The sequence below is a fragment of the Triplophysa dalaica genome, chromosome 1, assembly GCF_015846415.1.
Source record: "Triplophysa dalaica isolate WHDGS20190420 chromosome 1, ASM1584641v1, whole genome shotgun sequence".
NCBI lineage: Eukaryota > Metazoa > Chordata > Actinopteri > Cypriniformes > Nemacheilidae > Triplophysa > Triplophysa dalaica.
This window is the reverse complement of record NC_079542.1, coordinates 22,081,312-22,097,272: the sequence shown is the minus strand read 5'-3', so window position 1 is coordinate 22,097,272 and position 15,961 is coordinate 22,081,312. Positions and strand designations below refer to the sequence as shown.

The 15,961-nt window shown below is 39.4% G+C and overlaps 2 protein-coding genes across 2 annotated transcripts in view; one reads left to right on the top strand and one right to left on the bottom strand.

Annotated features, from left to right (window-relative positions):
* The window catches only part of pde3b (phosphodiesterase 3B), a 52,062-nt gene extending 49,067 nt beyond the window's left edge, over nucleotides 1-2,995 (bottom strand). Inside the window, exon 1 of the mRNA XM_056756330.1 lies at nucleotides 1,916-2,995. Coding sequence (XP_056612308.1) covers nucleotides 1,916-2,818 — 903 coding nt within the window. The 5' untranslated portion in view covers nucleotides 2,819-2,995. The remainder of the gene's footprint in view (nucleotides 1-1,915) is intronic.
* Nucleotides 2,996-4,391: 1,396 nt separating this feature from the next.
* Nucleotides 4,392-15,950, top strand: copb1 (COPI coat complex subunit beta 1). Its single transcript, XM_056756342.1, has 22 exons — nucleotides 4,392-4,511; nucleotides 4,880-5,028; nucleotides 5,127-5,356; nucleotides 5,446-5,615; nucleotides 5,702-5,816; nucleotides 5,898-5,990; nucleotides 6,099-6,236; nucleotides 6,319-6,438; nucleotides 6,529-6,636; nucleotides 6,754-6,900; nucleotides 8,760-8,905; nucleotides 9,082-9,178; nucleotides 12,426-12,586; nucleotides 12,668-12,788; nucleotides 12,892-13,119; nucleotides 13,259-13,438; nucleotides 14,140-14,284; nucleotides 14,358-14,477; nucleotides 14,563-14,708; nucleotides 14,812-14,901; nucleotides 14,972-15,127; nucleotides 15,618-15,950. Exons 2-22 carry the CDS (start codon nucleotides 4,938-4,940, stop codon nucleotides 15,675-15,677), a joined length of 2,862 nt encoding a protein of 953 aa, XP_056612320.1. The 5' UTR covers nucleotides 4,392-4,511; nucleotides 4,880-4,937; the 3' UTR covers nucleotides 15,678-15,950.
* The last annotated feature ends 11 nt before the right edge of the window (nucleotides 15,951-15,961 follow it).

The window sequence follows — 15,961 nt, the reverse complement described above, 5'->3', positions numbered from 1 at the left end:
CTCAGGCTGTGACGAACATTGGGCTGAAAATGCAATGAGTCACAGGTGGCTTGAAGAGAGGACTGTAGCCGTTTCTCACTCTGTGCAAGTAGAAAAGTCACGAGGCCACACGTGAGACACAAAGCATTGACCGGAACATGACAAAATAAAAAACACACTTCACTACCTTACTCTAAAAAATAAAATCACAAAGAGATTGTTTACAATTGAAAAGTCAGTCTTTTTGCACAGCACTGAATTGCTGCGCTTTCATTAAGTGACCTCGGCTTACTTCACACTGCCCGTGACGTTGTTCCAGAATAGATATGATACTGATGATAATCTCTCACACTTTCAAGGTGTGTACAAGGAGGTAGTCAAATAAAAGAAAATAAACAATAAGTATAAACAAAACGTAGAACTTGGGTGAAAAGCAATGGCACAACCTTATTTGGTTGGATACATGATAAACAAAAATCATAATTCCAGCAGATGACGGCATAATTTCTCTGAGCAGAATTAATTTACTACATTTCTACAAAAAAAAAAATTATCTAAACATAAAAATTATATTCTAACAACTCTAGCACTCCATTATAGCATCATAAAGACTAAAGAAATATTCATCATCATCAATCTTTAAAAATCAATGATATTTTTTATAGTAATGATGGAATACTGAAAACAGACATCACACAATATCTGAATTGAAGTACTAATACTGCTGCTCATTGGGAACAGGTGCTTAACTTAAAAGTCTGAAACTGGTCACATTAAAACCTCAATTCATGAGCATGACTGGAACAATGCACTCATTCAGTCTAAAACCCACTTGAAGCACAAAGTGAACGGACTCATGTGCAAGCAACCAGAGAGGAATTCAACTTATCTTTAGTAGTGTATTTTGAATTAACTCGATCTTTTTTTAATTCACTTGAATATTGCCTTAAGTAGAACTAAGACAGAGTGGTTGCTATATAAACTCCCAGAAAAAGTGTCAGCCTGTTTACACAGCAATACAGACTTTTTAGAGCAATAAAGGCCTGTCTTTTAAAAATGACTAACAGCCGCAAGCACCATATTCTATTTGTTTAGGTATTAAATGTCTCTGCTTTTCATCATGGGTAAAGTGTTTGCAAATCATAATTGCATATGGCTAAATGTTTAAAAAAAAAAAATGTGACAAAGTTTCACTTTGCATAACAAGTCAAACAATGGCAAACTTTTAAAATCTTTATACTCTGTGTAGGGCGAATACACTGGGACAACTATTGGCCCACTTTAGAAGTGTTTTCACAGTAAAAAAACACCAATAGCGTCTAATGTTTTCCTTCCCTTTTGTGCTCAAAATCATTATAATGGAAACTTGTTTCATACGATAATGAGAGCCCGTATGCTTGTGTAAAAAGAAATTTCAATTAAATATCTGTGTAACTTTAAAACGTCAACACGAAGACAATATAAACTTTACACCACTAGGCCTAAATGCTTCTTGTTCGACGGAACACGGTGGAGTCGATCTGAAAGATCAAAATGAAATGTTAAAAAATAAAAAAGATAATAACACATCCCTAAAATTGTTTTATATCATATAAATACGTATTGGATGCGACAGGTGACTGGCCTGCATTGAGACCTGGCCAAACAATAAACTATATACATTACAGTAAGTTACATACAATACGCATGCATTGCCACATCATGAAAAAAACTGCAGGAATTTATGCTTTTGCTGAGGTGACTCAAACTCTATGTTTCATTTCAGGACTGTCATATTAATATAGGAGTGTAATATTATTATATTAGAATTGCAGTTGTGCGGTGGCGCGTATCGCGAGTTTCATCACAATTGTGACGGAGTATCAGTATAAGGATTCGACCTCAGAATGCGATGCGTGTAATGATGAATGAGAATCAATGTATCAACAGTCCCTACCTGTTCTCTGGATATACACGGCAGTGAAGGTCTGCGGGGCATCTTATTACAACTGCCATAATAGCTGCTTGGCGTTTCCCCTAAAGAAACGCAGCTGGACCTTCTCCTCGGTCTGATCACGGGAACTTTCTCCTCCGGGTTGGGAATCCTGTTGGCCGTCTCCCTCGGCGGGTAATGGCGGTCAAAACAGATCGCCAGGAAAGACCCGGAGACCCCCGCCATACACGCCAGCACCGGCCTGAGAGACGGAGACAGGCAGCCGAGGCTGGTGAAGGACAGCAGCCACACCAGGCTGGCGAACACCAGAATCAGGACGCTGTGTTTGAGTTTGAGAGTGGGGATAAGAGTGAGCAGACCCACGCAGCCCAACACGAACAGCAACCTGCCCATCATCTGCATCTGATGGTGCTCTTCTCCCCACTGCAAAAAGCGCAAAACCATCCAATCCCCCAAATAGCATGATGCTGGTAAGGACAAAAGCCAACAGCTACTGCTTTCCCTCTTTTTCCTTCTCAGATAAAGGGTCAGGAAGAAATAAGCGCAGCCTATGCTAAATAAAGGGCTGATGGACTGGGATAAATCGCACAGAAAAGTCCGTAACGTTAGCTCCGAAAAGCCGCGTTCACTTTGAAAGCTCTTGGAAATTAAAAAGGAGAGCGCCAAAACCGCCAGCGCTCCCACATACGGAGCCGAGCCGCGGAACAGTTTGGAGTTGAGGATTTCCCCGTCGCAAAACCTACAGACGTTAAATAAAAAGCTCATCGGAGGGTCTTGTTTTAACGGAGTGACGCAGCTCTTCACATAGCCGTTCCTGAAGCCCTCCGCGCTGTTTGCATTGCCGACAACACCATCGTGCTGTCTGATTTTACTATGCAAAACCTCTCCTTCCTCCCGCACAGCCATGTTGTCCTCCTTTCGCGCTTTTTAAACTTTCATTCCTCCGAAATAAATCCTCGGCGGGTCAACGTTTCACTACATGTCGGCGAACGCGCTCCATGGTCACTCAAACGTGCTCAGGCATTTTGGCCAGGAGGAAAAGAGGGTGAAATGTTGTTGTTTTTTAGCAGGCTCGAGCTCTATGTCGCCGTCTAGGTGCGACAGTTTGTAACAATGACTCGTGCGCGAGACAGGCACGCACGCGCGCTTCGCCTCCTGATTGTACACGTTGAACACGTTCTTCCTTAACAAACTTATTTATAGACATTTAAAACAATGCTAGAAAATGTAGGAATATGGTAAAATGACATCTTAATAAGAAATTGTATTAGAAACATTGACATATGTAGAAATTGAATGTGGTATCTCGTTTAAACATTATGTCACATTTATTGTTTTGGGTGTATGATTATACAGGACATTCTAACACAGCATTGTACTGGTAGGTCACTAGGCCGTAACGTAAATAGTATCGATTATTTAAGCATTAAGTCTGGCTTTCATGAAGCTCTGAGGCCCCTTTGGTTTCAAATTCTCAAGCACCACAAGAGGTCACTAGACAAATACATATGAGAGCTCATCCTGATGTACCATAGACTTTTAGGGCATTTTAAGACAAAGATACAAAAAAGCAAAAACCTTTGTTGGTATGCTGGAGTTTTAACGGAGATCTGATTAATAATTGATATGATGGGGAAATTGGCTTGGGCCCATAATAAATTAAAGGGCCATATATGAACGTGTTAAAATAGGACATATTTGATGCATTTTAATGAGCAAAAACAGAAATTATGTATATGTAGACGTATAATTATTATATTTGATTCATTGAATTAGACCTGTATTGCAAACCCAAAAAACTGCTTTTTCATGGTTCCATGCCCAAGTGTAGACAATAATGATTGTGTTCACACTAGTATTTTCAAGCACTTTCCAAGACTTTTGCCATGGGACATCCTATTAGTACATTTAGTAAATGTTTGTTTTACATGAATATGGCACTCATGTTGTACCTCTAAAAGATACAGAGGTGTATATGTTATTTACAGTTACATTTATGCATTTTGTAAATGCTTTTATACATTTTTTATTTTGTGTATTTTCTTCGAATCAAAAACCATGAACGTTTGTTGAATTTACAGTCAGCTACTAATGTGACTGAAGTTATTCTTTTAAACAGATTTATAATTTTAAAAAGTACTATTATAGTTAATGTATTTTTAAAAGGGGAACTATAATGCACTTAGCACCATGGATATTAAATGTATTGAAACTAACTTTACAAGTCTAACAACATAACACCATTAGGGGGAAACTGAGTGACTATCTATTCTAAACCTTTTTTTAATCACTTTGATGTTTTTTGCGTTTAAAATGTATTTTTTTTTATTATTAAATCATCGCATATAATTCATAATAAAGTAATATGTAATGCTATGACAATTGATAACCTTATAAGGAAAAGGTTTAATTGTAGAGTTTATTTATATTATATATTTTCAAGTGCGCTAAACGCGTCGTGTATTTTGTCCCTTCAAGCGCGCTGTAGTATTGATGTGGCCAAGTCGGTCTGGGTTCCACGTCACTCGGAAGGATCAGGATTTCACCAGACACGGATGCGCATACAGAAGAAGAGAAAGATCTGAGACGTGTTATAAAGGTAACACAGCACCACATTAACAGTAAAGTACAAAAATACTAATACTTTGTGTTGCTAATTTGAGCCGCCTCGAACACTAAATCGCGGATCGTCTGTGTTAGTTTTCATCGCAGACGATGAGCCTGCTAGCTAATACTGTAACGTTAGCAGCAGTGATAACTACTTTCCACGCAAGCAGAAACAAACATAAACTGTGTTGTTGGTTAATTCTGCATATCTTATAATATGGCACGATTCGTGGGAACAATATAGCAAACAATCGTGCAATATTACTGCCACTGTACTTTTTTTTGTTGGCATCATTATATTGCCACTGTCCTTAGGTAACGTTATATTAATAGCCAAAGTCTGGTGTACATCTGTTTCAGCAAACCTCATAGACATTCTCTCGGAGTAAAGTCTCGTGAAGGAAGAAGAGCTGACATCATGACAGCCGCAGAGAATGTGTGTTACACCCTCATCAATGTCACCAATGACTCTGAACCACCATCAGAAGTCAGCTTGAAAGCTGATTTAGGTAATGCTACAGTGTGGAAATGTGTTAGTGAATAGACTATTCAAAATTGAAGGCATGCAGTTAACTGTAAAATGCACCTCTGCTTCTCTTGTAAACAGAAAAAGGGGAGATCAAAGCCAAGACCGAGGCTTTGAAGAAAGTTATCATCATGATCCTGAATGGTGAGAAACTTCCAGGGCTGTTAATGACCATCATCCGGTTTGTCCTGCCTCTTCAGGATCACACAATTAAAAAACTGCTACTAGTTTTTTGGGAGATTGTTCCCAAAACTACTCCTGATGGCAAACTTCTTCAGGAGATGATCTTGGTCTGTGATGCCTACAGAAAGGTAGGCATGAAACTCTTTGTGAGTCTGTTCTATATATTATTATTATTATTAGGAAGCCTAAAAATGGCATCTGTACGATTCATCTTTAGGATCTCCAACATCCCAACGAGTTCATCCGTGGCTCCACTCTGCGCTTTCTGTGCAAGCTGAAGGAGTCTGAGCTACTGGAGCCCCTCATGCCCGCTATCCGTGCCTGCCTGGAGCATCGTCACAGCTACGTGCGTCGCAATGCAGTTCTGGCCATCTACACAATCTACAGGTTTGTTGGTGTTTTGTTTTTTGTTTGTACAAGCCTATGCTACAAGTGAGAACATCTAACAAGAAATATGTTTTTTCATTCTTTAGAAACTTTGAGCATTTGATCCCAGATGCCCCAGAGCTGATCCATGATTTTCTTGTGAATGAGAAAGATGCCAGTTGCAAGAGAAACGCTTTTATGATGCTGATTCATGCAGATCAAGTATGCAGTCAGACTATAGATTCAAAACTCATGGAAGAGTAAGGATGAATCTCTAAACTGTATATTCAATACATTTTGCAGGATAGAGCTCTGGACTACCTTAGCACTTGTATTGATCAAGTGCATACTTTTGGAGATATTCTACAGCTTGTCATTGTGGAACTGATTTATAAGGTGACACATCTGTACCTTACAATTATATATTTAAGGTTAGCCTTTTATCTAGTGGTATTTAACACAGCAATCATAATTGTGTTATATTTATATCCATGCTTTGCTCAGGTCTGCCATGCCAACCCCTCAGAGAGAGCTCGCTTCATCCGTTGCATCTATAATCTGCTGCAGTCCTCCAGTCCTGCAGTTAAATATGAAGCAGCTGGCACACTAGTCACTCTATCCAGCGCTCCCACTGCCATAAAGGTAGAGCATCTGACAACAGGCTTTTTTCCATTAACTATTACTACTTGGGGCTATATCTTATAACGTTTTATCTGCCTGTCAGGCTGCTGCTCAGTGCTACATTGATCTGATCATTAAAGAGAGTGATAACAACGTCAAGCTCATCGTTCTCGACCGCCTCATCGAGCTGAAGGAACACCCAACACATGAACGAGTGCTGCAGGTACGCAGTTCTTCGCTTCATTGCAAACTATTAACTTCATAAAAAACAAACCTCCTCAGTGAATCTCATGTTTCCGTTGTCTGCTCCTAGGACCTGGTGATGGATATTCTGAGGGTTTTGACCACCCCTGATCTTGAGGTCCGCAAGAAGACCCTACAGTTGGCCCTGGATTTGGTGTCATCCCGCAATGTAGAGGAGGTGTGTGCCACAATTAGCCTTTGAACCGCTGATGTTTTTATAACATGTACACACATTTATGCACTGAGCGATGATTATTGAAGTCCACCTGATTTTACTTTTGGATTGTTTTTCCAGCTGGTTATAGTGCTTAAGAAAGAAGTCATCAAAACCAACAATGCAAGCGAGCATGAGGACACAGACAAGTACAGGCAGCTGCTAGTTCGTACTCTGCACTCGTGTAGCGTGCGCTTCCCTGACATGGCGGCCAGCGTCATCCCTGTGGTACGTTTACACACTAGCATTTAAACACCCTATTACTTTATTTTTAGCTTTTAAATTTGATATTTTAAAAACATGCATTTAGAATTATAAGTGTTTGGATTAAAAGTCCATACAGTACAAGACAATTTGATGTATAGCATAGGAAAACCTCAGTCATACAGAGTTGATTGCCAGTAAAATATATAAAGTTAACATTTTTATGTTCATCGATGCTGTTTTGAGCAGGGACAACTTTATTTTGGAGCCATATTGTAACTTGTAATAACCAATTATGTAAAAGGGATACTTCACCCAAAAAAAATGAAAATTCTGTTTTACTCGCAGATCAAAAATCTGTATTAATTTCTTTGTTCTGATAAAACAGAAAAAACTATTTGGAAGAATGCTTATAACCAGTGAGATTTTGTCCCCCGTAGCAGAAAAAAAAATACAATGGTAGTCAAAAGTGCCCTAGAACTGTTTGCCGTCCTACATTCTTCAAAATGTCCTCTTTTGTGTTACCGAAAACTCGGGAGCCACAAGCAGGATAATGAGAAACTTTAATAAATACTTCACTCAGCAAATATCAGAGAAGGAAAATTACAATATCGAGCCGTCTACCGGCAACTCAAATGTCACTGAAGCCTGCTGGGCAGGAGAGGATCGAGCGCTCGGCCCACAAAAAATAAGGGGAAGAAGAAATGGCAAAATCCAGTGGACAAAATCTGTAATCCGAGCGAGAGGCTCAGAAGGTGTAATCCACCCAAAAGGGAGATCCGAGGCAATACCATCAAACTGTCTCGGCAGAGATATCCAGAGAAACGAAATATGATAATCTAAGGAAAGTCCAAAAATCCACTGTGGGAGCAGGCATGCCCGCACGGCAATTCACAGGAAGAGCTTCCAGTTGCTCAAACTGAAACAGGTAATTGGAGAATCCACAAGACTGACCAGTCAACTGTATTCTGGTAATAATCCCCTTAGACCGACAGGGCAGATGTACTAGGACAGAATCCACTTTGACCGGAAGAAGAATTGGAAACTCATGACAATCCACTAGACAGACAGGACAGAGGTACTAGGAGAGAATCCACTTTGACCGGCAGATGACCAGCCACAGGAAAAGAACCCGAGCAGCGAGTCCAACACTGCAGGCAGACAAGAAGACACCACGTGGGAAACACAGCTCAGGAGCCTCGATGCAAAAGGGGGATAAGTACGATCCCCAAGACAAGACTAAACAACCGGTAAGTCGTTGATAAAGAACACTGACGTTCTGATACAGGATGGAGGCACAAGCGGAATTAAGAAGGAAAATGAATCAAGGGACGAAATGAGAAACCAGGAGGGGAGAGAGAAAAAACGGAGCCAACCCAGGTGAATGGGGTGAAACAATAATGAGGTTGTTAAAGTAGACAAGCTAGGGCGGGGCGGTCACGGAGACACTGAGCACATGGTGAGCTGTCAAACGGCATCATGTGTTTGACAAAAAACAAAACAAGCATGTGCTCAGAGCCGAACCCACAACACTTATGTGTTCCAACAGAACAAAAAAAGATGATTAAGTAAATTTTCCTACTATGGGAGTCAATGGGGGGGGCAAGATCTGTTTGGTTATAAGCATTCTTCCAAATATCGTGCTCATTGTTGATAAGAACAAAGACATTTATACAGATAAATATCCATTAATGCATCCAGCTCTCCTAGATTTCATATTTATCAATTTGGTATCATGAGATTTTATTCAATGTGACTTAAATTGCATTCAGGGTTATATTGTATCATCAAATTACAAAGATATCTTGTAATTTGTCATCTTTATTAAAATGGACATAAAATTAACTTAAATGGACATATTTTTGGTTTGTATGTGACCAAAGCTGATGGAGTTCCTGAGTGACACAAATGAGGCGGCCGCAGCTGATGTGCTGGAGTTTGTACGGGAGGCTATTCAAAGGTTCGACAGCCTTAGACCTCTCATCATTGAGAAGATGCTGGAGGTCTTCCACACTATAAAGACGGTCAAGTAAGAGATGTAGCAGTTCAATAAATCCAATTACAAATTTTTGTGTTGTATTAAAATAAATTGGTGTTTTATGCTTGAGCTCTTTAAAGTACTTCTATCTGGTACAATATGTCTTGTTCAGAGTTATGAGTTATGTTAATATTTGGGGTGATTTTAACAAGGTTTTTGGGTTGCAGGATTTATAGAGGAGCTTTGTGGATTTTGGGTGAATACTGCAGCACTAAAGAAGACATCCAGAGTGTGATGACAGAAGTGCGCAGATCCTTGGGAGAGGTGTGTAGTCACAACAACAAATACATTAGAGTAAAAGAGGGTAAATCTTTTGGGTGCAGACAGATATTAAAGAGCACATTACCCGCAGTCCCATTTTTCAACCTTTAGTTAGTGTGTAATGTTGTCACTATTCTGAGTGCTTTTAATAACCTTCGCCTAAAGGAATACGCCAAAAAAGGGGCGAGGTCTTCCTCAGAGAAGTGGAAGAGCGGCTGGAGTAGTGTTTGGTTATCAGAGATTGTAAACATTTGACTGAGCTATGCGCTAACCTACTTTCACCACAGTGCTTCATCTGGTAATAAGAATTCAACTACACACATTTTAAGATAACCAACAGTCAAATAACAGCTTCCATGACTTTAAAGGGCATATTGCAAGTAGATTTAATGGAATATATAACCTTGTTTAAAAAATACCAAATGAAAAGTTAATGCCGGAGAAGAAGACAGTCTTGTTTTCAACATCGCATCAATTAATATCACTGCAGAGTATCTTTGTATTCAGTAGGAGCAGTCGTGAGTGAGTCTGCTTTAACTAGTTATTTATTTTTGATTTTTCATCGTCATGGTAAATTATTGTTTGTAGAGGTTGTACAAACTCCTTCCTGTCAGGAAATCGTGTCCACACGTTTTACCCGTTTTGTCCCTTCTCTCCGCATAGCAGGCTCATAATTGTATGGCACTGGTCCGTCTTACGAATGTGGATAAACATTTATAATATTCTCCGAACTCTCATTGTCATCGCAATCCATTGTTTTCCTATTGTCTACATCACAGGTGTCAAACTCAGTTCCTGGAGGGCCGCAGCTCTGCACAGTTTAGCTCCAACCCTAATCAAACACACCTGATTCAGCTAATCAACATCTTCAGGATTACTAGAAATTTACAAGCAGGTGCAGTTTAGAGCTGGTTGTGGCTAAACTGCGCAGAGCTGCGGCCCTCCAGGAATTGAGTTTGACACCACTGGTCTACATCGACCGCACTCTTTCTCGTCACGTCACTTCCGGTTTTGGCGGTTTTCAGATACGGAAAATAAAATTCTCTCAAAAAACGCCCACAGAAGCCTATATAGCGTATTTATGAGTATATTTTAAAGAAAATATAATTCCTATGCAATTTTTCTATCCATTTACTCTCTGGGGTCTCCAACTTGCAATATGCACTTTGTAAAAAGCTTTGTAAAACAAACGGTGAAATGGGAATTCACAAATAGAGCAATCAAAAATGAAGCAAAATGTCTTTAAACGATGAACTAGTTAATCTATTACCATATATTAATTGCATATATTACACATGTGTTATAAACTAATATTAGAATAAATTATTAGACATTATATTTTTAATAACAAATTGGCACCTTCTTCCTGAAATATTTACAAATGCTCATGTTCAGAAAAAATAAGAGGACTAAAATTAAGTTTTATCCAATAGCATTACATACAAATTACTAATAATATGCCATTTAGATTTTGAAAATAGTTAAGTTAGAACCAGTGGTAACAACATGTAAAATCATTTTCTAAAGTTTGTTAGATAAAACAATAAATGAATTATTACTATTGCTAGAAATCCAAAATATATATTACCGAAATGTATCTGATACAAGTTATTTTATGTCATGACAACAAGATTTTTCATGCTTGAAACAAGATAGACGTGGAAAGGGTTAAACAAAGTCCTTTTGGCGCTAAATAAGGATATTAGAGGATATAGTGCAGAAAGATAATCTTTATAAATGTCATGGGTGGGCATGATTTTAAATGACAGAAGTTGTGTTTGTCAAATTTTCCCAATGCCAACTGCTATTTTAGCTGGATATAATATAGATAGGTGCTATCAGTTTGCTCTGTCATACTCTGGTAAAATCATGTTTGTACTCGTGAATAACTGCAGTGCATACTAATACATCATTTAGATTTAACTTACCTCAAGCTATGCTGTATTCTGTGGATTTGCGATGTCTCTCAAATCCTGGACAGTTTGTGGGTCTGTGTTTCAAGCGAGCATACGTTCTAGTACGGGTTTGTGCGCTGAGGCAACATAGAGGTCAACGTTGCGAATTTACGGTGCAGAACTTATCATTATACAAAAAGTAAACTCGTTTCAAGACTGTGGTGGAGCTAAATAGAATAGGGCGGCTCGCCATGGTCTCATCAATGAATGGGAAACACTGCTCCTCCAATCTACATTTTCGCAGTATCCCGCCTTCACCCTGACTCCTCACCATCAACCCTCTTTTCTACTCGAAAGAGTAGGGCTCGGGCAAACACAGAGATCGGAGCCCTCGCCCCGACAACGGGGTGTGCTCCAGGGTCAGGAGAGTATGCTGACCCCGGAGCCCTGTCCCCGGACAGCACGCCAAATAAGCATTCTACTGTATATTTCTCTGCTTAATTACCGCCTATTTAATTATTTTAAGTCAAACTCGTGAAGTGTGCAGGAGATCCATGGGAAGAAACTTTGTTGTTAAATATATTAAAGTTATTTCATTATTATCTTAATATGAATTCTTTGATTATTATATTTATTGAATACTAAAATTAATTATTGAATAATGCTAGAGAACACTGGTTTGTACTAGACTAAAAAAAATGTAACCAGAGTGCAGTCAAGTGCTTTTAAATTCATTACTGATTCTTAGAAGCATCTACTGCTGATGTCACTAAATGTTTAGTCTCAGCCTGAGACGTGACCGACAGACCACTGGCTGAACGTCTGATGCACAATGCACACTTTCTTGGAAACACCTCAGCTTGTTCAAAGTCGTCAGCCGATTGGTTAAATTCTCTAGGATTTCTTGGAGACGTGCATGTCACGTTCTTTAACGGTCCGCCTCGAAATAACACGAAGCTAACTAATTGGAGAAGTAAGCTGTCGTGTGTACATCGGTCGCAATTAGAATTCATTACTATCAACTAAATGCGAAATTCCAAAAAGTATTTGAGGGTCATGGGTCATGGCATAAACTCATAAACAATGTTGCTGCTGTTAACTTTTGACACGTTCTTGAATGTACACCGGTCTGTTACTGTGGGGAAATTTTCACGCCTCTAAACATGACTTGGCACAAAGAAAAACGGTATTGGCTTCCTCATATGTCAATCATATGGCCTCTTGGGTGGGCCTTGGCCAATGAAAGGTGCCAAAGTAACCAGACCTGTATTATGAAAGGTCTTGACGAGACTACTAAATGTTTAGGTCCTCTTTAACTTCAGATGGATCTAAATTGTGTTTTGTTTCTTATTCAGATCCCTATTGTGGAGAACGAGCTGAAGAAGGAGGCTGGGGAGGGGAAACCAGAGGAGGAGGTAACTGCCGCTCCAGCTCCTAAACTGGTGACAGAGATGGGCACTTACGTCACTCAAAGTGCTCTCAGCACCTCCAGACCATCAAAGAAAGAAGAGGACAGGTGATTATCCCCCTTTACTGACACATTCCAGAACGTGTCCTTTATATTACATCTCTAAATATAATTTGTGTGCTCTTTTAGGCCTCCACTAAGGGGTTTTCTGATGGATGGTGACTTCTATGTTGCTGCCTCATTGGCCACCACCCTCACCAAAGTGGCCCTACGCTATGTCGCACTTGTCGAAGACAAGAAAAGACAAAATGTATGTTGTTTTTAAAAAGGATTATTCTGTGAGCAATGACTGAAATGTTTATCTGATTAAACATCCAAATAAGGTACAATGAATGTTCTTTTGTTTCTTTTAGGCTTTTGTTGCAGAAGCCATGTTGATCATGGCCACCATCCTTCATCTGGGCAAGTCCTCTCTACCCAAGAAACCCATCACCGATGATGATGTGGACCGCCTCTCTCTGTGCCTCAAAGTCCTGTCCGAATGCTCACCCCTCATGAATGATATATTCAACAAGGAGTGCCGGAAATCTCTTTCCCACATGCTTGCTGTCAGGCTGGAGGAAGAGAAACTCTCTCAGAAGGTGAACAACTCTTTTTCTATTTTCCCCTTGTTTATTGCAGGTAGTGAAGGACTCAAGAGATGCATGTCTCAATTACTATATTGTTGAATTGTGGAATACTTCCTCAACTTATCAACTTTTTATTTCTTGTTTTTCACAGAAAGAGTCTGAGAAGCGTAATGTGACAGTTCAGGCAGATGACCCCATTTCCTTCATGCAGCTCACGGCTAAGAATGAGATGACATCCAAAGAGGACCAGTTCCAACTAAGTCTATTGGCCGCTATGGGCAACACTCAGAGAAAAGAGGCCGCTGACCCACTGGCCTCCAAACTTAACAAGGTCTATAGAATTGTTTTAATCTGCCATATTTTTATGATTATATTGCTCAAGGCTAACATAATCTATAAGGTTATTTCTAGTGTGTAATTTTTCACCAACAGATGGCGCTGTGGTTCACTGAATAAAATAATTTCTGCCCATTCCCAGCCTTTCACAGTTTAATATTTACAGCCTTCTAATTGTGTTTTTAATGGTGAATTTGATTTAAAGGTGATTATTTCTATGACAAAAATGACACAAAATACATCAGGACTCAGTATCACCGAGGAAATAGACAATGTTGGGCAGTAGCTAGTTAAACTACATTTGTAGCGTGGTAGTAGCGTCGCTGTTTTATGAATCAAATAGCTTTTCATTAGCGAAGCTCTTTTTTTTTGATCAAGTAGTGCAGTTGGGTCAACAAAAGCTTAGCTTCATTTCCTAGGGTGGTAGCTTTAGTGTAGTGAAGCTTAATTTAATGTAACATTTTCCAAGTAGCTTGCTTGCTCAACACTGGAAATGGGGAAGTCGACGGAACTGGACTATTGTATTAGCTCTTATTTCATTAGGTGAAACATTTAAGTAACAGCAGAAAAAAAATGGCACAATTGTCCAATCAGAGCATTTCAAAGTCTTTTGTAATGATATATTTTATCATTGAGATACATGGGTCTTGCTGCACCATTTGAGCTTATAGACTCAGATTTGCTGTTTTCTTCCAGGTGACGCAGTTGACTGGTTTCTCGGATCCAGTCTATGCAGAAGCATACGTCCATGTCAATCAATACGACATCGTCCTAGATGTCCTGGTTGTTAATCAGACTAGCGACACTCTACAGAACTGCACATTGGAGCTGGCAACACTTGGTACAAATTTTCTTTCATCGGTTTTTGTCTGTTTCCGGTTCTTGTTATACTGAACACAGTCTTTTAACCCCAGGTGATCTTAAACTGGTTGAGAAACCATCTCCTCTTACATTGGCTCCTCATGACTTTGCCAACATCAAAGCCAATGTAAAGGTGGCCTCCACAGAGAACGGGATCATATTTGGAAACATAGGTTTGAAATGATTTAAACCTGCATATTTGTTTGCACAAATACAGAACAGTGATTTTATTTTTAAATCTTATAATTATTTTTGCAGTGTATGATGTGTCTGGAGCAGCCAGTGACAGAAACTGTGTTGTGCTGAGCGACATTCACATAGATATCATGGACTATATCCAGCCTGCCTCCTGCACAGACACGGAGTTCCGACAGATGTGGGCTGAGTTCGAGTGGGAGAACAAGGCAAGTCTCTAGGGACTGGGAAATTCTTTGGAAATAACAGTTACATTAATTGGTGCTCTGTCATTCGGAATCTCTGGAATGTGTGTGTTTTGTGTCAACACAGGTTACCGTCAACACCAACATCACAGAACTGAATGAGTATCTCAAACACATCCTTAGGTCCACCAATATGAAGTGCTTGACCCCAGAGAAGGTACATTACTCGAAGGCAATCAGTATGTTTATCCATAGAGCAGCTATCATGACTTTTTTTTCTGCATTAGGCTCTTTCTGGCATCTGTGGCTTTATGGCGGCAAACCTGTACGCCCGCTCTATATTTGGGGAAGATGCCCTTGCAAATGTCAGCATTGAGAAGCCCATCCACATGGGTCCCGATGCCCCAGTCAACGGTCACATTCGCATCCGTGCCAAGAGCCAGGTAACGCCTCTGATGACCCATCCAATCAAAAACACTGGATTTTTGTCACTTGTATTATAATAATAAAGCTTTAGGATGTTTACAGTAAACATTGAATGTAGGATCAACAGACAATGCAGGATCAACTGACTTCAACAGATAATTTGTTTTAGTCATATGTTTTAATGAGGGTGTTGAATGACTGGTGAAACACAATACTGAATTTGTAAAGTAACTTTTTTCTAGATAACAGTGATATTATATTATATTAATTGCTATATTATATATATAATAATTATATTATCTGTTTTGTGAGTGACAGAAAATCAAACTTCATTTTCAGTGGATTTACTGAGCCTCCCCTATGATTTAATTAAGTGATGTTCTTGCTTTTGAATGCTCTGTGACGAGTCAAGAATACATTTATTTTTACAAATGTCAGTGCAAGAGTTTCCTCTTAATGAAAGTATCCGATTACTGAATAATGTATACATTCATTTTCTGTCAATAGGGAATGGCTTTGAGTCTGGGTGACAAGATCAACCTCTCCCAGAAGAGGACAGCATCTTAAAGCCCAAAGACTGAGGCTATTGTGGAAAAGGAGAAGATTCAACTAAAAAGCTCTATGGTTGCTCCTGTCTCGTCGTCTTTATTGCTTGTTTCTGTCTCTCCAGACTCCTGCGCTCTGACGCAAAGATCTAAGATCTTCAATCCCGCAAAATATGTCCGAAGGGGATTATTTGACATTTTCTACCAACAAGATTCTTTTTAACTGGTCTAAAAGGGATTGGCCTTGTTCATCTATAATTTGTTTCAATAAACACTGCACACCATATACTGACAACTTTGTATTGT